This window comes from Fundulus heteroclitus, chromosome 2 (genome assembly GCF_011125445.2).
Source record: "Fundulus heteroclitus isolate FHET01 chromosome 2, MU-UCD_Fhet_4.1, whole genome shotgun sequence".
Taxonomy (NCBI): Eukaryota; Metazoa; Chordata; class Actinopteri; order Cyprinodontiformes; family Fundulidae; genus Fundulus; species Fundulus heteroclitus.
In genome coordinates, this window is record NC_046362.1 from 31,136,088 (window position 1) to 31,158,722 (window position 22,635).

Genomic DNA, 22,635 nt, shown 5'->3' on the forward strand with positions numbered 1-22,635 from the left:
ATTGATGTCAGTTACTATCCCTGATAGTAACTACGCTGAAGGAAAATACATAACTTGCTTATAGATAGCTTTAAGATACAATTAATTTACTTAGTTAGAAGGTAAAATGCAAAATTTTTGACCCTACTTATTTCAAATTTGCATAATTTACCGCTCCAAAACATCTTAGGTGTTGGCTTATGTAAGGCTAAAAAACCCATAGTTTGGGCCAATGCACATCCTAAAAATGACCCTTTTTTAAAAGTCAGCTGAATCACAATGAAACTTTTAAATGAAACAGTTATCAGCACAATCTGTTAGTATGGTGGTAGAAACAGATTCTCATCCATACTAAACTGGAAAAAAAATGAACAGCAAAAGCAAAGTTGGTATATTTAACAGTAGCACCTCTTACATGATATAGTCCTGATGAGGGTGTAAAAAGATTCCCTATCTGGTCTATTTAAAAATGCATCCTCCACTAACTTCATTAATAAACCCATAGTCATGTTTCTTGGTTAGATGTAAAAGTGACAGTAAGCTTCATGACAGATGCATCAGGAGTCTTTGCATCCTGACTGGCACAGACTCAACTGTGCAGTTGGCCACCTTCAAGAAACCTCCTGCAACGTATAATCTGATTATATCTCTCTGCTCCTATCCCTCCTTCTTCTCGCTCCTCATTTCCTGTGCTCCATCCTTTTCCCTCTCCAGACAAGATGTGCTTCAACCCCTTCTTCAACAACGAGGACATGCAGGAGATCACCAAGCACTTTGTGATTTGTCACGTCGACGCCCCAGGACAACACGTTGGAGCTTCACAGTTCCCACAAGGGTACAAAACACTTGATTCTTCTTAAAGGCAATTGTCACCGATGAATAGAGATGTGTTCGTTATGAAATATTTAAATTATCAAGTGTTTAGATCTGTAATTAGCTGTGCATGATTAAATTACCAAAGACACTAATTTTTGAACTTGTTTTTAATTTAGATATTCTTTCTGAATTTTTCTTAAATAAGAATTTATCTTATTTACTTCACTTATTATGCAGCTCTTTGGGATTTGTATAAATATAAAGTGCATTACAAATCCAATGTATTATTATTATATGTGCACCTAATACTTGAATATTACAATACCATAATTTTAACCTTTCAAGGTTCAAATGACCGTGGTCAACATAAACATTAGGATTTATGCATAAATACCCATAAGGAATAGATAAAGATTACAGAACCAAATTTTTAGGCAAGCCCATGTATTGTTGAAGGAACAGTCGTAGACAACAAAATCTATAGTCTTTATAACTACAGGAAAGATATGGACAAAAATGACAGTTATTATTATTATTATTATTATTATTATTATGAAGAGACAATGTAGTTATAAAGCTACTGATACATTATAGAGGTTTTAACAAAGTTTTAATCATTTTGTTTGAAACACATACAGTATGTTGTCTTTATATGTATGTAAATGTAAATATAAAGACAATTATTAACTTCAGAATTACATTCAATTTTAAAATGACCCCGATAGAGCTGGTTTTATTTGATTTTAAAAGAAAGGCAGGAATGACAGACACCTGTAAAACCGTGTTTATTCCATGGTTGAAGTGAGTCACTGATTATTTCAAACAACCCTTAGTAAAAGTTAACGTGTAACTGAGTAACTGTTGGATCAGTGGTTTAAATTGAAAAATACGAACCATGTCCTTTTTCTCAACAGGTACCAGTATCCCACTATGGAGCAGCTGGCTGGGATGCTGCCCACTGTTGTGCAGCATTTTGGGTTAGTGCTCTTTGCATTTAAAGTGTAGAACTTATGCATGTATGTGTTTATATTCTAGTCAGCACTTCATAAGCAAACATTTATTTAAAATCATTTTAAATGATCATGAAAAATCAGTTGTTGCTTCTGTGGAGCTTCTCGCTAATCTTTATTTGTTATTTTATAAACATAATTTATAAAAATATTAAAGAATGTCGACATAAGGAAACAATTTTGTTTCTTTAAATAAGCTTTTTATTGAAGTTTGCTTCCTACTTGTACAGCTGCTTTATTAAAATTTGCTCTGAGGAGATTGTCTGTAATTTATTGGTGATCTTATTCAGATTCAAGAGCATCGTCGGGATTGGAGTTGGAGCTGGTGCATATATTCTGGCCAAGTTCGCTGTGAGTCCAACTCTCAAGCTCGATTCTGTACCGCTTCAGGAATGATCAGCATCTTTATCAGTGTTTGAGTGTTAAACATTTTCTGCTGGTACAGCTTCTAGTTCATGTCTAAGACGTTTCCTATAGCCCCCTTTCCATTGCCAGCCCCAGCATTTAAAGAAGCAGGCTTTGGTTTCCCGGGGTAAACACATGAGGACGAGCCTCCATGTGCATTGGGCATATTCTAACCATTCGCTGCATTTTATTCATATATGAATGTAAAAATTTACAAAGGAATTTAGACAGCAAATTGGCTTAAATCAGAGACTTTTACTCAGTTTTTCAGGAGAGAAAAAAAAAACTGAGCGAAAGGTCAAAAAGCAGAAGGAAAACTGAGCATCCCATAACAACCACTGCAGTTATTTTGGAACAATCAAATAAAATACATTGAAAACATTTAACAGGAGACCACTGTTGCCTAAGGCATGTGACAACAATCCATGAAAAATGTTTGTTTTAATTGCAAGCTTAAAGCACAACACACTCCCTATTCCCTACTAGACGCTTTGCTGTGAAACTCAACGGTATGCGCATGTGTACCAACACTCCATGCTTAAAAAGGCACCACCACTAAATAACCCTTCAGAACGGCAGGGAGTGAAATCTAAATTTGGACATATGACCAAACCGACACTGTGGTTTTAAACGGGTCTGTTATATTGTGCAACGTCATACTGTCATACTGCACATGTGCATGGGCTTCTCCAAACCATTTCCTCTTAACCACAGTTATAATCACAGATTTTTCTTGAGTAAATACAAAGAGGGCTGTATTTCACATTTATACCCCACACGATTGTAAAATTATTTAATGAGCTGCATTTGCATGATCCAGTTTTGAGCATTAGCTGATATGTTGCTTGCTCTCCAGAAAAACATTTATTATAGAAATAAGTCTACCCTTATCTCCTTCTCTCAGCTGATCTTCCCTGACATGGTGGAGGGTTTGGTTCTGCTCAACATCGACCCCAATGGCAAAGGATGGATTGACTGGGCTGCCACCAAGGTGCCTTTCTCTTGGTCGTACCAATAATTTTTAATCTGGACCTTCAAAAAGTCAGAAGAGATTTTTGTGTCAAGTATTCTCAGTAACTATAATGTATGTTTTGTTGTTGCATCATCAGCTGTCAGGTCTGACCAGCACTATTCCAGATACTGTGCTGCCACATCTTTTCAGCCAGGTAAGATCAGAGTTTCATTTCACCACTTTCCTATTTTTTCCACTAATTTTAGATTAGGAAAGTATAAGAATTGGGTTTACACTAAAACGATAAAGAGAATGAATCCTTCTTTGAAACTGTTAATGTTTATCCTTTTCTGCATCAAATTCTTGACTGTTAGCAGTTTGTGGCTTTCTGTAACAACCTGATGTTCTTTTTGTTTTAGCCAATTTGACCACAAACATTTTCATGTGTAGTTTTATTTTCCATTTGTCAGTCCTGTTTTTGATGATGTGCTGATTTACATTGATAAAGTTAAGGCCTCTACATCTCTCTGCAAGAACAGATAAACTTGACCTCTCTTCCACAGCTGCTCTTGCAGCCTTGGTTTGAAAGATCTTGCAGCTTGTTCTTGAGACATCAACTAGCATTTACTATGTTTAATTTTTTTCTTACTAGACCTGTTGTGCCAACATATTGATGTTTAATCTTGTATTTGTTGTCACATAAAAACAATTTAGTAAAGTAGGACTTAGGTGACGTGTAAAAAACTAGAGTTCTATGACCAATTTTCCACCAGAAGCTACTGCCTTTAAAACTAATCCTTTTCAGCCTTTCAGCACCATTAACTGTTAGCAGTTTGTGGCTAACTGTTAGCACATCATCAGCCTTTCATCTGTTAGCAGTTTGTGGATAATGGTAACGCACCAGTGTCTAATGTCGCTTCCATAAACTTAAACTGAGCAAATTAAAGGAACTAAGTGAGATAGAGACATTTCTGCATGCATTGTTTGCCCTTTTAACAGTGTTACACCATTGTGGCAAGTTGTGTTCATTCAGATGTTTTGTTTTGTTTCAATAAACTGGAATAAAATAAGACCTAAGTGATAAGATCTAATGCTTATTTTTCAAGCTCTGTGACTCAGTAACATGATGCATAAATCAAGATACTGCTACATTTAAATGTTCAAACAAACAAACAAAACAGTAAATTACTTTTAAATTGAATCAGTTGTAATTACATAATTTTAGTTCACATTTGTAGTTTTGTAAGTCATTTGTACTTTGTGTGTACGTGTGTATACAGGACGAAATGGTGAACAACACAGAACTGGTTCAGAGCTACCGACAACAGATAACCAACTCCGTCAACCACCACAACCTCCAGCTTTTCTGGAACATGTACAACAGGTGAATGAGCAAATCCACAATCGTGTTTCAGTTTGAAAGAAACAGCCTCAACCTGACAGAGCGGGTGAAACTCACACTGTTGTCTTTTTTGTTTTCGCTTATTTCAGCCGGAGGGACCTGGAGATGAACCGCGGTGGAACAGCGATTAATGCTAAGACCTTGAAGTAAGTCTTGAGGAAATGTCTTTACAGGACAACTTCATCCATGGTTTAACTGTTTTTACCAGACCTAATTACAAATTACTAAAAATGTTTCCCCTTTTGTGGCTCCATCTCCTTACATGTTACATTTACTGGCTGTGTTACGCAGTATGAAAACAATTCAAGAAACAGTCATAGTTGTTTTCCTAGTTTCATCACCTCCCATGAAAATTAATGAGAGGAGTTTGGTTTCTTTAGTCAAAGTTGTTGACTGGGAAGACTATTTAAAATAAATAAAAAAAAATTCTGCAGGTGTCCAGTGATGCTGGTTGTGGGAGACAACGCGCCCGCTGAAGAGGGAGTGGTGAGTCTCACATCATACTTCATCTGTAAGGCATAGCAACACATCCAGCTAATAACATAAGACGATAAATGACCTGGTGTAAAAGGTGAACAAAAAGTATCATGAACTTAGATATATTTTTGGTGAAACTGATATTCCCATTATTTCCTTTTCACAAAGGAAGTTTTATACATCACACAAACAGTTTTTGAAATGATTTAATCAGTGTAGGTTTGATGACCCAACGCTAAAGCCACTACTCACAAAAAAAAGGGCACTGATAAAGTTCTCAATTTGTGATTTCACAAACATAATTAATCCCAAACTGTGTTTACAGTGGAAACAAACATTTTAGGTCTAAGTAGTCTTACATTTTTCAGACTTTGAACTTGATGTGATCAAATGCAGCCCAGACCAATCAAAAAACAGTGACACAGCCCTTTAGGTCAGCGCCAATGTAGCTTTCAGCTTGAATGTAGTAGCCAACTTCAGTGTTATTACAGGCTAATAATTAAGCAGTTTTGATATTCTAACTGTGCCTATGATGAGTAATCAACAAAGACCAGTTTTATTTAATCAATGGTTAAATCAAAACCGTTCTTTTTTCTTTTATTTATGTATTTTTACAGTAATTAGAACAAATACTGTATAATAAACTTTATTTAATTTAGTTAATCAAAACAGAAAACCTATGTTGTATTCCATATTGCACTCATTATACAGCTATGTGAAGCTTTCCTTTACAAGATTATAAAAATAAATTTTCAAAAACATCCTTCCCTTAAAATCTGCCAAAAGTATCCAACGGCATTAACCTCTCGGCATTAACCTTGTTGTCGTTGGACCGAATAAATCCACTTTGGACTCATCTGGATTAAATGAGTTTAACAAAGATTAGTGTTTTGTATAAATTCTGCTGTTTTGTCAGCTACCTTCCTTATTTAGCAGAGCCTGTCAACATGACTAAATAAGTAATATAGGAGTAAATAAGTAATACTCTAACTAAAGCTCTAGGCAGCCGACCCTCCTTCTTTCAGCCTGCTCTGTTCAGCATCCTGTTCTTGGCGTATTCATTTAGTCAATGACTGTTTGTCCTCATTCAGGTAAACAGAAACAAGTCAGCCAGCAGAGACCTGGTGCTCTTACGCCACAACCCCTCTTACCCTCCAGGAATGCTGTCCATCTGTCTCTTTATGAACATGATGTGTGTCTGCAATACTATAGGTGTGCAGATATCTGTGTGTGTGTTCTCCAGGGGACAGATGGCCTGGCTGTGTCTCTGGGGTTTCCTAGTTTGAAGTGGCCCAGATATGCACGCCCTTCTGCGCCAGTTAATCAAACCTCTCTTCTTGATGTAGGCAGTGGATGAGAGAAGGGAGCAACGCTGTTATAAAACCTTTCAGTAGAAAGGAAAGTAGAGCAAAGATGAAGAGAAGGAATGTGAGGAAGAGGAGGGATGTAAACAGAAGTTGTTTTATTGGCTCTGACAGATGGAGGTCAAGTTTTATATTTAACATTTCCTGATTTGAGGAACGGCTGCATCTTGCCAGACTTAATAAATCACAATTTGCATAGTGTTATTAGAAGAAGACATGTTGAATATTTACACTAAGACACTAATTCATTTTTCTAGTTGTCAGATTTGATCAGATTACAGTTTGTTTTTGTTCCTGTCTTGTGACCTAACCTGCATTTTTCATCTTGTTTTGGGAGTAAGTAACCCTTGTAGTCTAACAATTGGCATCAAAACTTAAACGTCATGGGATGAAAAGAGCTGTCATGTGCATGATGTTCACTTTGTGTGTTTGTATCTGAGGAGTGTTGCATCATGTGCACATCTGTCTAATTTATGTGTGTGAACACCGCGGCTGAGCCTCTGCTGGCCTGACTGACTCATCTCTGCAGCACACTGCAGCATCTGGATCACTCATATACACAAAAGTGTCACCTCGAAAGCATGCTATACCATCAATTCTGTGCTAGGATTATTGAATTTATAGTCTTCGACATACACTAAAGGTAATCAAATTGATCTAACTGTAGTAAAAATAACAAATAAAATGCAGAAATACGCAAGAATATAAAACACAGTCCAGCTAACTATGTGATGGATTTGGGTTAATGACCACTACTCTACTATGACAATTTTGACGCTGTAAGTAAACTATGGGTACCTTGCATTTGTTCTGATTATATATATCACTAGGGCTTAGCTGTTCCTGTACAAGAATTTTATAGTAAAATTAGTAACTTTGCCATTACTGCAAAGAAATGTTCTATAAGGAAAACCTGCATTTCATTGCATCTGATTAAGGTCTTGTAAAATAAATTCTGCACCAAAATGACAATGGTTCCCCATAACACCTCTAAAAGCAGAATTTCAACAGTGAGAAAAATTATTTTGAATATAAGAAGAATTGATTTCCAAACTTCCCATATTTTATGTTAATTTTATTACATAAATCTATCTGTCAGGACTACTCCAAACTGCTGCAACCAAACTGCTATCCCAAAGGATTCTATAGTTCTTTGTTTAAATTGTCTTTTTTCTCAAAACTAATTTTATTTCATTTTACGTTTTAACCAAAGAGTTTTGCAAATGGCCACTAAGGGTGGAGCCAGGACCAAAGACACCAGCTTAAAATGATGCCAACCTGTTGCTGTTGATGTGCAAAACAATTTTATTGGTCATTTCTTAGGCCTATATAATTATTTTTTTTGCATCATTCTAAACAGTACAAATACATTTTTTTCTTTCAATACAGCAGCATGCCACTTATGGTTTTAAATCAGATAGATATGTGATGCTTCTCTAAACATGCAGTCCACACGGTCATGTTGCATTTTATCCAACCTTTCCGTCACTGTATGCAGTGCAGGAGGTGTTAAGATCAAATTTAAACAAGCAGGCATGGCAGATTTTGTGACTGTTGTTTTTTTTTTTAACAATTGCCAACTCATCCAAACCTGCAGGTTTCAGCTGCATCTCTTTATACAGACTCTGTGCAGTGCAATGCAACCTGTATGTTTGTCAAGATAGTCACTCTGAAATGCTTGTTTCATGTTAGAGTCAGTCCCCGTCAAGTCTTGCCACAACAGTTTTTATCAACATTGCAGCCGACTGCGTTGATGGAGCTGGTCATCACTTTGTAGGCTCTGATTGTGCATCAACTTCAGTGTTGGTTCAAATATGCTGACATGTGGAGCATCATGTAAACATAATATGATGCATCATGTCTTCTTCTGCACATGTGGGTCACTTCAGGGCCGTAGCTTGTCCAAACTGGAGACTGATTGCTTTTGCAATAAAATAACAATGAGAACAACAACGCAAAAAGTTGTATATCAACCAAAATTTGGATTTGAGTGGTAAAAGGCTGTGGCTTCATTATTTGTGTCGTTTTAGATTTATTCCCACCAAAATATTTGCATTTATTTAGATGAATCACAAACATTTTGAAGACTCTTAACAGTAATTGTGACCCAGAGTCAAGTTGCTCGGATCTCTTTTTTGTTTTTTACAAGAAATCTAGTCATCTAACTCTGGATGAGCTCTTTATGCTGAACAGTGAATCAAAGGGGCTTGATTTGCCATTCTGAAGTCAGCAATTTCACGACTTATTTTAGAGATTAAAATATTTTAGGACAAAGAACATAAATGACTGTGTTTCAGAACCTCAAAACTGTAACTGCATATATTCAGAAAAGGCTAATGTTTTTGCTATTTGACTTGAAAATTACACAAAAAACTTGTTTGACGTACCTTTTAACATATAAATACAACTTGTATTAGAGGTTCCCTGTTAGTAAAATCCAATTTTAACTTTAAGTACTTTATTTATTTTGTCTTTAAGGTTGAGTGCAACTCCAAGCTGGACCCAACTAACACTACTTTCCTAAAGGTAACTTTTCATCTTTCTTGTACTTATAGTTACTGCATGAAAAACTAGCAGATAGATTCATACCTTAAATAGCCAAGAAAAGGTTCCTGGACTCCTTCATCCAAGCAGAAATATGTGTTATTGCATCTCACATACCATACCAAGTAAAATGTCAATGAAGCAAAAAGAAAACACAAAATCCCCAAAAAATGTAAAATTATGATCAATTTTAACATAAAGTAATCAGATTAAAATGACAAACGAGAAAGACAAGAAGTAATAATAATAGTACATTTATTTTGTAGAATTTTCATTTAAACAATTATCTTATGGTGCTACAGGATAAAACAATAAAAACAGTACAGAACAAGAATCTAATCTGGCAGTTTAAGAGCAGAGTGAAGCTTATCAACAACCTGCTTAAATGTGGAATAAATAAAGTATGGTGTCATCTGCATAAAGGTGGAGTTTAACAGCAAAAAGAATTGAAACAAATTCAATTCAATTAATTTTATTTATATAGCGCCAATTCATGAAACATGTCATCTCAAGGCACTTTACAAAGTCAAATTCAATCATGGGTTCTAAAATTCTGCCTTGGGGACTCCTTTTAAAATTATCAGATGCAGGAAACTGGGGCATACTGCTTTTAGCAATCTAATGCAATTAAAGTCAGGGACTGAAATGTTTTGATCCTTGCGCCAATGCTTGATCTTTTCTGATTGCAGATGGCTGACTCCGGTGGACTTCCACAGCTCACACAGGTAACATCACATACAATTAAAAGACTGCCCTTTCAAAAAAGAAGAAAAGAAAAAAGAAGACGAATTTAAGAAAATTATCCAGACAGACAGTGTAGAGGATGTGGGCAATTAAAAATAATGACCTTTCTTTCAGCCAGGAAAGCTGACTGAAGCCTTCAAGTATTTCCTGCAGGGAATGGGCTATAGTAAGTATTCTCAACTTTTACCAAGACAGTCAGTAAAAGTGACGTGAATAAATAATTTTAGTATAAATGTCTTGTGAAAAACAAAATTCACACAGAGGGACATGGATTGTTAATATTACCCTCTGTCTTCCTTGCCCCGTTTTTTCAGTCGCTAATGTGAAGGATCGAAGGTTAAGTGGAGGGCCAGGTACTTCCTCCTTCCCATTCAGCTCTGACCTCTTACTGCTGCCCTCTCCAACAGCATTTTCAAATTTATTTTCATTTATTTTAGTTCATCTTTTGGGTTATTAATATTCTAATCTTTTTGGGCTGTGATTATTTGTTTCACGTTTTTATTTTTATTTCGTTTAATCAGACCAAATTTTTCCTTCAGTGGAAAAATATACTGTCCTCACACCCTCTTTCCCCATTCCTACTCCATTGCATCCCCAGTTATGCTCTTTGCATGGCAATATGCTAGCTATGAGCAAACGCGTTCAAATAATTTTCACAACAAATGAGAATGTCTTCAAATGAAAATAAAATCCTGTTAAATCACATGCAAAAAATGGGACCCACTGAGGATCAAGATATTGAAGCGCAATTTTTGCATATTAGCAAGCAGATATTTCCGTACTCTATAAAAAGACACATAATCTTTTTTTATTCTTCTCCTTGTCTGAGATTAAAGCAGACTACATGTTTCCTATAAAAGCTCAATTACTATTACCGCTTTTTTTTTAAATTGCTGAATACTAAGAGCTTTATAAAGACATTTAGTTCTTTATACTTTTGTCAAATTCAGAGGTTTACCTACATTTCCTTAGAATGTGAAAGAAAAGCTACTTTAAACTCTGTGACTCTGGTTTTTAGGGTGTCCACCGACGGGCTTTATGTGATAGTTTGATGGAGTTTTGGCACATTACCGCGATGAAAAAGATGCACCTTCAGACATCTGGGAAATTGTATTCAAGAATAAACCAGATTTGTGGAATACCACAATTATCTTCCTGAAATTTTGGCTATTTTCCCTTGATTGTTCTATGTTGTCCCTTGAGGAAACAGTACTGCCTTAAAACAGGTGTGCTTTGAGTTAACTCAGTTCTCATGAATTAACTGAAGTAAATCAAAGGCTCACAAAGACTTTACATCATCATCTGGGCTCTCTTAAGATATTTAAAGTCTTTGTAATCTTAGTGTGTGTAAAATTCTGCAGAGGGGGAAAAAACTCTCTCATCATTGCATTTACCATATAGAATGTATTTATTTATTTGATAATTGTAGCTGACATAAAAGGAAAAGTTCAGACTGATATGTCAACCGAAAAAAAAAATTGTACAGTGGATGTAAACATCTTATTCAAGAGTACATGCTTAGTTTTTTTGTTATTTTTGCACACAATATTTTTAAGTGAAATCCCCGGTTTTGGAGGGACTCAAACTTTGATTAAAGTGGCTAGTTGTAAAATGCCTTCATATTGAAACATACTGGACAATCTATGTTTCTAGGCTGTTATAATCCTCACTGATAAGATCAAAAAAATTAGTTTTGAGGCTGTTCAAAAGTGCTAAGATTGTTTGGAAAACGGAAAGAAACTTTCTGAAATAAAAGCGGTGGTCACTCTAAAGCCAGCTGATAGGTAGAGTTGACAACAGACAGGAATAAAAGAAATAAAAAAAGTTATATGGTTTTCTCAAATGTGACTGATATTAAAAAAACATCTAAACGAAAAGTAATACCTAATTATTTTTTACCTTTTTCCTGCTACAACTTTTACTCGGTCTGTCACATTTTCATGTTTGAACACTGACCTTGAGGTTTTCTGACTCTCCAGTGAGATGTAGATGGAGAGTGAAGCTGGACGGCTCATTGATGACCAGCCTGTCACGGCGTTTACTCACACTTACCAGTAGAACTACTGAGGAAACTATGACTGGACAATTATTGGACTTTGTCATAGAAATGGTGCTTGAACAGTGGAAAAAAAAAAAAGAAATGGTGTTTAAACAGTGCTCACTCAACCTTCTCTTCTGGGCCCTGCTCACAATTAGATGTTGAGCAAGTCAAACATTTTCTGCTGTGTTTGAACAACTCCTCTATATGCAAAATAGGTTCAGTTTAAATAATGACACCTGGTCGTTATTTGGGGTAGAAACCAGAACAACTTTAGCAAGATTTGTTGAGACGCTGTTGAGATGTGTGGTAAAACGTATATATTTTTTTTATTAATGAGACTAAACAAATCATAAATTGATGAAGGACAGTCAGTTACCACCTACTGACCCGTAATGAACATTTCAGCATATTGGCATTTTTGAAAGTCTTTACTTTCTCGCAGAGAAGAAAAAATATTAATTACAGAGGAAAACATAAAGTAATATAATCATAGTCTTTAGCTAATGAAATAGATGAACGGAACAAATTAATTTAAAGTACAGGTCTGAATAAATCTTTAGTTATTCCCATGGAATACTGCTGTATATGTTAAACTGAGAATAACGTGCATGGTGCTTACAATGTGTCTCTTTGCCGACACATTAGCAGCTTTTTTTTACCAGCCCAAACTTTTTATGACTGCCGTATAAGCCCGTCAGCTGAAAAAAGAGGTATATTCTTCAGTTATTCACATTAGCATGTCCTCCCTACATCTCCCCAACATTACCACATTACGTTGGTTTTTCCCTCTTTCCTAAAATCTAACTCTGGCTCTCCTCTTCCTCACAGTGCCCTCCGCCAGCATGACCCGCCTGGCTCGCTCCAGGACGGCCTCCCTGACCAGCGCCGGCTCCGTGGAGGGGTCCCGCTCCCGCGCCTGCACCAACTCCGACAGCGGCGAGGGGGTTGGCGCCGTCTCCCAGACCATGGAGGTGTCCTGTTGAGGAGCCACAGGGAGAAAGGGAGGAAGAAGGGTAGTGGAGGGTGGAGAGGGAAGAACGGGATCAAAAATTGGGCCTGATGATGAGTGTTTGCTGACGGCTTTCTCTCTCTCTGTCTTCATCTTTGTCTGCCATCTTCTTCCCCCGGTCACTGTAAAATACCATCTGTCCTGCTTCTGACACACACACCCAGCAGACCTTTGAATATCCAACCAAGCCTCCCCTCGCCCAACACTTAAAGATTTAAACTGCTGGTTTTGCTCTTGGAAGTGTCATTCTTGTGTTTGCTAAGTGTGTTCCTCATTTAATTTGCCTGTGCCCCCTTTGACCACCCCACCACCCCCAAAAGACACACACACACACACACCCATCTAAACAAACAACTCTTTACCCAGACACCGATGTTTAATTAAAAAGCTGCTGTTAACATTTGATTGAAAGGCAAAAATGAGGAGGGAAGCAGGACTTTTGGGGGCGCCACAAAGGTAAATTAATGAAAAAACAGAGTAATGCATGTGAATTTTGGAAAGTACTTCATGTTATTAGTGAGAAGTTGGGAGCATCTCTCTCTGCAGTGCTTGTAAGGACGCTGATCTGGCGCCATGAGTGGCCAGGTGAGAACAAAAAGGTGCGTCCAGAGTCGAACAGATGGCATCATGCCGTCCTACCGTAGCCGAGTGCACCTGTAGCTCTTAGACATGATGTGTTAGTTTATTTTAGAGCCTAGTTAGAGCAGAGCACGCTGATTTAAAGCTGCATTTGGTCTGAATCTATATTGATTCAAAATACAACAATGTGATGTTGTCATCTTCCCCAACCTGGCTTTATATTTACTAAGAACTGAAGCAGAGGGAAGGGTTAGTGTATGAGGGATTTTTATGCAAGATGACAATCTGGAGCTGCGTGGTCTCATGTGAGGCCCTGACATGCAGTTTCTGAAGAATGTGCATTTTAATTTACAAGAAAGTAAAAACACTTAATACTTTTTCAGACGGTTGTAGTTGTATTGTGCATTTTTATCACCACATTGTGGCAAAGATTGGAACTAAGCTTTCCTTTCTTAAATCTTTCACTGCACAATTTCGATGTTTTAGTTGAGCTCATCTATAAAAGCGTATAGATTTTTAGATATTTTTTTTTAAAATGTTGCATTTTTGGATTATTTTAAATGAATGATGGTCATACTGACCTGGGAAAGGTATAGAAACTGTTTCATAAGCATGTTTGTATTATTTGTTCGTTCTAGCATGAAATACCTCAAGATCTGAGCAAGTTTAGAGGTTTATGAGAATGCTATTAGTACTTGAGAATGAAAAGAGTATTTTATGTTAGTTAGCATGACTGTACAAATATATTTTAGGTCTTTTAAAGCACTTCTCTGCATCTTTCAAAAGAAAGATGCACCAATACTACACTCAGAGATTTGGAATTAAAATTTTTTTTTGCTTGGTGGCCGATGAATGGTGATAAAAACAATCAAAATTTTCCCACCCTGTTTAATAAATGCATCAAAATTAAGAAGTCACATTATTTTCATTGTATTAATGCATGTGGGCAACAGCAAGTACTTTGATGCACTTTTTTTATTTATTTAAAAAAAAAATCAGATAAAGTTTAGGAGCAAGTGGTTTAATGCATAAATGAGGGATAATCTTGTGTTTTTGCTCTTTGTTGGATTTAAATCTACTACCTCTATCACAAAAGCTGGAGCGCATTTCTTCTCTTCTGTGTATTATAGTCCTTAGAATGAAAGACAATAAGCCAGAAAAAGCCTGGTCAGTGCTTCTCTGCTCTCTAACTGAAATAATTTCAGGAAAATCTCTTTTTTTTTTCTTGATTCTGACAGGCCAGGCAGGTGAACATGACTGCTGTATTGGTATAAACTATATGGCTGTTGAAGCTGAAATTTTCGGTATTACTGCAATCTGCTAAGTGCAGCTTTAAGGTGTGTGTAGGTCACTTCATGCTAAAGAAAATCCAATACATAAACATAGTGTAGAGGTATTTATTAACACATATTTGCATGTCAATGTAAATCTTAGGGCATTCCTGTGTCAGTAGTATGTAATAATATGAGCATTTTTACTAGGATAAAATAGATGGATGTTTAGAGTAATAGTTGCAACACCCATCATCGATCTGAAGCTCTTCTGCACGGACCTAGTCCTGGCCGTAGTCGGCTAAGTGTGATCACCACCGTGACAATCCCAGTCTGACCAGAAACCAGACCAGACCAGGTTTAGAGAGCCAAGGTATTAGGACTGGGCCAAACCTGGCTGGCACCAAAGAACTACCCTTACAGCACTCAGCCCTTTTGCGTGGATATACCAAAGCTACACCCTCATACTGTACACTCTCCACACACACAAGCACACACTTTCACTCATTTACTGAAAGGAAAGATGCGTGGGCTGGGTGTTGTGACGGAAACGCCAAAGAAACGACTGAAACACACAAAATTTACACAAACGAAAGAACTCATCGCTTCGTGGTCAGTGAGTGATTTGGTGTTTAGCCGTAATCTGACTAGTTTAGCGCTTTTAGTCGTGCATATATACAGCGAGAGTAGTTTGTGACTAGAAAAGGCACGTGCTGTTGTCTGCTGTGAACTCGGACCACCTTTACTGATACTAAACGTGGCGCTCCCTGGTTTTATTAGCTGCATCAGTGTCCAGTATATTCATGTAACACCGCTTCACCTGTTACTGATTTCAGTTTTTAAAAAGTATGAAACAAAACATTTCAGTCCCCTTTAGGAAGGGACATAGCTTCCAAACATTGAGGTGTGTGTTCCCTGAGGCGGCCTGTCAGAGGCGGGGCTGTTTTGGCGCCATTTGGGCTCCAAGCTCGGAATGTAGGGCAACCCCCAGCCACCTTTAAGTAAAAAAATACCCACTCCCCAAAAAAAAAAAAAAATCACAAGGTGCCCCGGCTCTCACAGGCAAGCCCAGCCGCACCCTAAAGGGCTATCAGCTGAAGTCACTTTTCAAGAGTGTTGTAGTAACTGCTCTGGAACACCAGGGGGCGACGGAGGGCACAAAAAAGTGGACGTTAAAGCAGAACAGAGAGAGATGCTACCATGAAATATAATTGAGTGAATGTTAAAAGAAAAGAATGTGAATCTGTTGAAGCATGAGAGATTAACTGTTGTTCATATTTAAAAAATGTAAAAATAAGCTGAAGATGGATTATGAGATCAAATCAAAACACCCTGCGAAGGAATTTCAAACATTCGAAGGCTGCACGTAGCGGAGTTCACGTTCAATCATCATTCAGTGTTTCTTCTTTTCACAAAAAAGCTATTTTCTGCCATCTTACACTCTGGTTTAACTCCCACACTACTTCAACCCACACTGCCTGGGGGCCTCCTGAATGTATCTTGTCCCTTCTTTGAAGTGCTGTACGGTATCGTCATCCTACACCTCGATCTCACCACGGTTTGCACTTCTTCTTTGTGCCCCCACAACGCTGACATTCAACCCTGAACATGAAAACAGCAGCTCTTTCCTCCGCCTCCCTCTCCGAAGGTCTTTAAACAGAAACGTCCGCGGCACCCTGTCAGCGGCTCTCTGGATCGGTTCATTTAGACCTCCTCGCTCGTGTAGATACTTTTTATTTCTAGAGCAGGTTACCATCACCAAACACTAATACTACTGTAACGTGAGAAAACACATTTCTGTTTCTCTCCCCTGAGTTTTTTTTTTTATAGTTAGCTGTAGGGTGTAACCTCATCTTGGTATAAAGATCTTGATTAACGTGTACTACTACTCTTATGCTTCTACTTACTGCCAATATTATTGATTTGTATGAAGCAATAAGGTATTTTCTTTTCTTGTTTGTTTCATATTGTGGGAGTCTTCCCTGTTAACTTGTTTCTATTCACAACAGTAGAAAGACTCTTACCTGCTTTGTTGTCATTCAGATGTGTAATGTAAAATTTAAATATAATATATATACTATATAAATGCAAACTTAGCTGTCTCTGTCCATGTACTGGTCAAGTAACAAGAAATAAAGACTTGATGTCATCATTTCCGAAGTTGTGTGTGGCATTTTTCAACATTTTGTTTTAGACATAAAGTTTAGTAAATCTATAACTTTAAACAGTTATGAAACTCACACACCTCTCTCACTGCCTTGCATATGCCTCAGACATCAGGGCTGGGAATGGGGCAAACCTGAATAAAAAGCGTTCCAGTTAAACAAAAAGGATAGGATTCCAGTATGGCGACACCCAGGAAAGCTGTTGTTTTGTTCGTAGTACCTCTTATAAACATCCTTTTAAAGCTGTGCTTTCCACATGCACGCACAACTTTTAATTTGCTTGGTTCAGAGTTGTAGCATGTAACATTGAGTTTAGATGCACTCTTACAACTGTGCCTTGTAAAATAAACATGTTTTATCTCAGCTCACGGTTGCTGATGCGAGGAGCCGCCATATTGGAACCGACAATCAGCCTTGAAAAATTTCTCTGACTTTCCGAGGGAAAAGTCGAGCTAAAGTAGCCATCATATTGGATTTTTCTTATCAGAAGCCAGGATTTCTGTGTCCCAACTGCAAATGCAACACAATATGTGTCCTACTACCCTGGTAGGCATCTAGCTCAGGTCAATTTACAGTGCCTTGCAACACACTATTGAAATATTTGACCTTTATTCATTTTACACAACCTACAGACACAACCTTAAATGTATTTTATTTGGATTTTATGCGACAGGTCAGAGCACAGGTGTGCAAAACTCTAGATGAAAGAAAACTATACATGGTTTCAAAAAGATTTTAAAAGCAGAAATGCAAAGGGTGCCTTAGACTTTTATTTCAGACCCTTTTAAATAAAACCCAGTTCAACCAGAAATCCCCAGATTAGCAAATAGAGTCCACCTGAGTGTATCATGAAGACAAGGAAAAAGAGCAGACAGGTCAACGTTGTGGGGAAGTTTAAAGCAGCACATCAAGCTGTGAACATTTTACAACTGTTCAATCTATGACGAGAAAATAAAAAAAGTATCAGTAAGATTAGCTGCCAAGATGCTCATGGTACTGTAACTCTGGAGGAGCTGTAGAGATCCACATGTCCGGTGCCAGAATCAGTCAACAGGAAAACAGCCCTGCTATCCACAGATCTGGCCTTCACGGAAGAGCGGTGAGAAGAAAGTCTTTGCTGAAAGAAAACTAAAAGTCTGACTTTATGTCTGGGGTTTTGTGAAAATCTTTTCAGTTTTTTTTTTTTTTTTTTTTTATAAAGCTCTCCACATTGTGACTGCTCCCCCATTTTAGATGCACTTTCTGTGGATCATCTTTTTGGTTGGGGATTTTAATTTCATCTATTCACCTCTGACCATCTCTGAGATTTGTCATTGCTAGCTAGATTTAGCAAGCTATTAAACATTATGATTTCAGTTGATGGTTGAGAACGCAACTAATTTCTTTTTTGTACAACTTAAACAATAGCAGACAGTAGGGAGATGACATTAGTTGTTGAAACTGGAAAGCAGAAGTTGATAACTTTATTGAAGGAAGACCATTTGTTTAAAAATATATACTTTTAAGACATAGAATAACATGTTTCTCTTACATTAGCTCAATGCTTTAGTGAATCTGTATATTAATGGGAACATTACTGTTGTTTTTAGCTTTTTAATATGTAAAGGTGTTACCCATCGATTCAAACAAAACCTTGTAAGAGACCATTTGGGCATCGCAGTACGCGTGCAACATCTGGTCCACTGGACTGTAGTTTAAGGACAGAATGTTAGGCATCACCTTGTTTATGTGGATGCCAACGTTGAAATTCTCCTTCCCCGTTGTCGGGTCAAAGGAATAAAATATCTCCTCTCTGTTTTGGTCGACATAACGTGTCGCATAGAGGACACCGCAGGCCATGAAGGTGTTGGTCACGCTTCGCTTGTAGACTGAAGTCCACCAGGTTTTGCCGAGCTTCGGCGGATCACTCTCCTCCACCTTGGATAGCACCAGGTTCCCAAAGTTCTGGGTAGTGGTGTAGACCACCCAGACGCCCGACTCGTCCGTGGCCAGGTCCACGTCGGTAAACGGGTAGCAATCTTCAAGGTGGCAGAAGTCCCCCTTTGAGTTATACCTGGTAAACACAGAAAAGCAGAAACAGATTAATTGTGGTCATTTTTGAAAATGGTGTCCTATTTCTAGGGCAGAAGGAAAATACATTCTGCTGTGAACTGAAAAAAAGATACAACTGACAAGGTTCAATGAGGTGCAACACTTTTTAATTGACTTAAATTATTTAGGTCTCCTGGAAGAAAGACGCTTGCCTTCATCACATCTACCCATGTGGGGTCACCCTAGAGCCGCTGCAGCATCAGTATCAAAATGATTGTTCTCTGCCTCACATCAATGCTCCTGACCGTGTGGTTCACTGGGCAGGGGTGGCACGGTCAAAGTAGGTACTTCCTGCAGGGGGGGGGGGGGGGGGGGCGGTTAACGACTGCTCCACGTACAGCGGTAATTAACCTTTTCCAGGACAGTGAGGCGATGCTGGAGGATTACTCAGACATGCTTGAATGAAGCCAAAGTAGCTTTGCATGCCCAAAATACCACTTTGGCCATTTAATGCATGCAAACCCAGAGTTAATTAACAAAATGTGCATTTTAATAAATTTGTGGAAATATGTAGCAGACTGACAACATGTTTAACTTCACAGAAAGCATTAAACAGCGATATAAAATATCATGGTGACTTTGTCTTGTCTATCAGCTAATTAGTAGCCCCTGGGTGTCGACGCTGTTCCTGCTAATGATGCAGTGCACTTGTATGGCTATGGTTCTCGATGAAACCTTAGAGACAATCCAAATTATTGATCCTTAACTTAACTTAATTTGGAGCACTTTGAGGGCCTTGAAAAACTAAAATAAATTTATAAAGAACATAGATGTTGACAGATTTTCATAGTTGCCTTACAGCAACAACATGTTTTTTGGGCTGTAATTTTCAGAATTTTATTCATGCAATCACACCTTCAATAAGAGTTAAGCACCAACCTGGTTCCTTTCGGTAAATCTAAGGAGGTCACAGTTTTGGAGGTGAGGTTGAATCGACAAACAGCAGCTTTGTTGTAACAGTTGTAGTACAGGGCCCCTGCGTACAGAACCGCGTTCGGGCCTTGGATGGTGTTGGTGGTTGGGTTAGAAGGAGAAATCTGGATGTTACCTGGTAGAAAAAGGTACAATTAAGAAAATGTGAGAATACTGTTACTGATGTGATAATAATACCCGGACCTCAGTGTAATTGAGGTCTAGGTATTATTAAAAAATTAAGAACCTGATCATTTAATTGATGTTGTCTTGTGATTGTGTAAAGAACATTCTACTATTATAGGTTTGATAGGTTAGATGAATGGATTAGGACATTTCCTGAAGAAAAAGAAGACTAGAAGGTCAGTATGACAGATCTTAAAAAAAAGAAAATACTGTACTAGTAACATTTTCTGTTGTATGTCTTCTTTTACTAGAAGAGGTTGCTAAGGATTACTTTTTTTCCAAATTAAATACTCTTTTTTCGTTGTGCGATATTGCATTGACACATTCCTTCCTCTCTGAGAAGTTTGGCACACCAAAGCAAAGAGAGGACAAGCTTATGAATTAATTTTTATGATAATAATCTGTAATATATACACAAGGTTTTCCAAGTTTCATAAATTGAGTTCATCAAAGTTGAGTAGATCTGGACTACAGGTGAACTCACACTAACACAGAATTTACAAAGAATTCTGACAAAATAATACAGATTCCTATCAATCCTCTACTAAAAATAGTCAGATAAACAATTTTTTTTTCTTGACCATTTAGACCATTTATTTCTAGTTAGAAAACGCACATGAAAAATAAGTTCTTACCGGGAACACTGATCCCAACAATGAGAGAGCTCAGAGTGGAGTAGAGACGGACGTAATGGGCGTATCTGTTGCTGGACGTCAGCATCACCCTCCAATACCAGCTCTCCTTCCCTGGCTCTGGTTTGGGATCCCGGCCCCAGGCTCCATATTTGTATGAACCAGCATATTCTCCACCTGTGTGGACCCTCGGTCCGGTGATATTGATGAACTGACCGTATGGACAGGTACCTGGGAGAATGTAAAGTTAAATTATGCAGGAAGATATCAAACTTACAGTATGTAGGGGGTGTTATAAGTGCTTCACCGTTTCAACAACTTCTAATTTTCACCTGCACTAAATTTAAGGTCAATATTTAGGATTCAGCCAACCACCAACAACCTTTTATGACTTACCAGCCGTAGGCTCAGGGGGTTTTATGGTGCCGTGAACTCCATTGTTCATGCACTGGTCCAGGTCTCTCTTCAGGCGCTGGTTGGCTTGTTGCCTTTTCACCACCTGCATGGTGTCAAACTTTTCCAGCTCCACCATCTCTTCCTTTACGTCCTCCAGCTAAAAAAAGAAAACAAAAAAAACATTGTAGATGTAAAATGATGATTAAGAATTAGTCCAGTTCTGTTGATGTGCATAAATTTGTCCAAATGTACCAGTATCTATAAGAGATATTTTTAAGTCATTCTGCTTTAACGCTGGGAATCTACCTTCTGAGCCATATCTTCACTGAGCTGCTTGCTTTCTCTAGCAGTGCTGTTGAGCTTATCGATCATCTGCTGGATCTCTGTGAGCTCGTTCTCGACGACGTGCAGACTCAGCGCTCCAAACAGTTTTCCATCGTCCTCCTTTTCCAGGACTGCCACGTCCTGCTCCAGCTGGGACAGGCGTCGATTCAGGCCCAGCAGCAAGCTGTCCAAGGGCAAAGGCCTGCAGGACCGGCAGTGATCAGGCGACGCATGGATGCAGACCCACAGCAGGATGAAGTCTGTATGAAAATTACAAGACCGGCCTACCTTCTGTGGAGTGATGGTCTTTGTGCAGCTTGAAGCGCTGTCCTGTGCTGTTTTCAGCTTGTCATAAGGGAACGATTTCTCTGAGCTGATGAACTCACACACACAATTATCTGATGGTGCATCCTGAAATAATGACATGTATAAAACCAGGGCAAAATCAATAACTAATTGAAATCTACAAATAAAACAGTAAAAATAATAAAAAGAAAACACTAATAACCTTATTCTTACCTGCTGGGTGACGGTGAACAGGGCCCACAGCGGGAGGATTACGTAAAGCTTCATGATGTATCAGAGAGGACATTGAACTGTCTCTGAAAACAGTCTGACTGCAGAACAAACCACTATTTCACGAACACTCCCACAAATTTCTACATGTGAGTTAGGGGATTTGCACGTTTGCAGAGATTCACTTCCTCTCTGCGGTTTGGAATTGCGGCGGAGCGGACTTTCTTAGTTTGACCTGTTGATGAAACACGCACGGACGGGTATAACGTGCAAGTATATTGCTCCCGGGTGGATGAATTTACATAAAAGAATGCGTCGTTCAAGCTTCTGAATGCATTTCTTAATCAGTTAGTGTGAAAAACATTATGCCTGGAAAAAACACTCCTGTTGATTAAAACCTTTTTAAGAAATAAACAATGTTTCTATAACCAGCTGAAAGTAGCATTTTACCTTGTTTTATATATTTATTTTTAAAAGATTAGAACATTTCTATTCCCTTTTTATTATATTGATTTGATTACATTTTCTTTTTGTTCTTTTTTGTATTCCATAACACCTTTCACATTGGAACAATAAAGCACATTTCATTTAAATAAGAATACTTTTGACTCTATAACGGGATTAATTTCTGTAAGTTGACCAATACTTTAAAGTTAAAGGCTGTATGAAGGGCTGTTGAACAAAAAGAAATCCAAACAAAAATAACCCAGTAAACTTTTATATTTTTGTCATGCAACAACCAAACAATAATTGTTTTCCCTTGGGCTTATTAATTTTGTGTGATGAACCAGTATCTCTTAGTTGTAATTTAGGAAGAAAA

At 37.9% G+C, this 22,635-nt stretch overlaps 2 protein-coding genes across 6 annotated transcripts in view; one reads left to right on the plus strand and one right to left on the minus strand.

Moving 5' to 3' along the window:
• Positions 1-16,745, plus strand: part of ndrg4 (NDRG family member 4) — an 87,482-nt gene extending 70,737 nt beyond the window's left edge. For 3 of the 5 annotated variants that reach the window (XM_036124946.1, XM_036124963.1, XM_036124969.1), the window contains 13 exons: positions 694-814; positions 1,710-1,772; positions 2,096-2,156; positions 3,115-3,201; positions 3,320-3,376; positions 4,443-4,546; positions 4,654-4,710; positions 4,999-5,050; positions 8,884-8,931; positions 9,639-9,674; positions 9,808-9,859; positions 10,008-10,046; positions 12,563-16,745. In XM_036124946.1, coding sequence (XP_035980839.1) covers positions 694-814; positions 1,710-1,772; positions 2,096-2,156; positions 3,115-3,201; positions 3,320-3,376; positions 4,443-4,546; positions 4,654-4,710; positions 4,999-5,050; positions 8,884-8,931; positions 9,639-9,674; positions 9,808-9,859; positions 10,008-10,046; positions 12,563-12,717 — 932 coding nt within the window. In that variant the 3' untranslated portion in view covers positions 12,718-16,745. The remainder of the gene's footprint in view (positions 1-693; positions 815-1,709; positions 1,773-2,095; positions 2,157-3,114; positions 3,202-3,319; positions 3,377-4,442; positions 4,547-4,653; positions 4,711-4,998; positions 5,051-8,883; positions 8,932-9,638; positions 9,675-9,807; positions 9,860-10,007; positions 10,047-12,562) is intronic. The other 2 variants (XM_036124956.1, XM_036124975.1) reach the window with 1 other exon arrangement.
• Positions 16,746-17,513: 768 nt separating this feature from the next.
• Positions 17,514-21,927, minus strand: si:ch211-194m7.5 (olfactomedin-4). Its single transcript, XM_036124985.1, has 7 exons — positions 21,819-21,927; positions 21,580-21,710; positions 21,282-21,501; positions 20,976-21,132; positions 20,583-20,810; positions 19,729-19,897; positions 17,514-18,811 (listed from the first exon to the last, which is right to left on the minus strand). The coding sequence occupies exons 1-7, from the start codon at positions 21,870-21,872 to the stop codon at positions 18,352-18,354; spliced, it is 1,419 nt and encodes a 472-aa protein (XP_035980878.1). The 5' UTR covers positions 21,873-21,927; the 3' UTR covers positions 17,514-18,351.
• Between the last annotated feature and the right edge of the window lie 708 nt (positions 21,928-22,635).

Bases quoted from the DNA above. Each gene is read 5' to 3' on its own strand.
- si:ch211-194m7.5 (XM_036124985.1), bottom strand. From the start codon at position 21,872: ATGAAGCTTTACGTAATCCTCCCGCTGTGGGCCCTGTTCACCGTCACC. The intron at 20,811-20,975 runs GTAAGTCATAAA...ACATTCTCCCAG, and splicing joins ACCCCCTGAGCCTACGGCTG to GTACCTGTCCATACGGTCAG. The intron at 18,812-19,728 runs GTTGGTGCTTAA...TGTGTTTACCAG, and splicing joins GATTTACCGAAAGGAACCAG to GTATAACTCAAAGGGGGACT.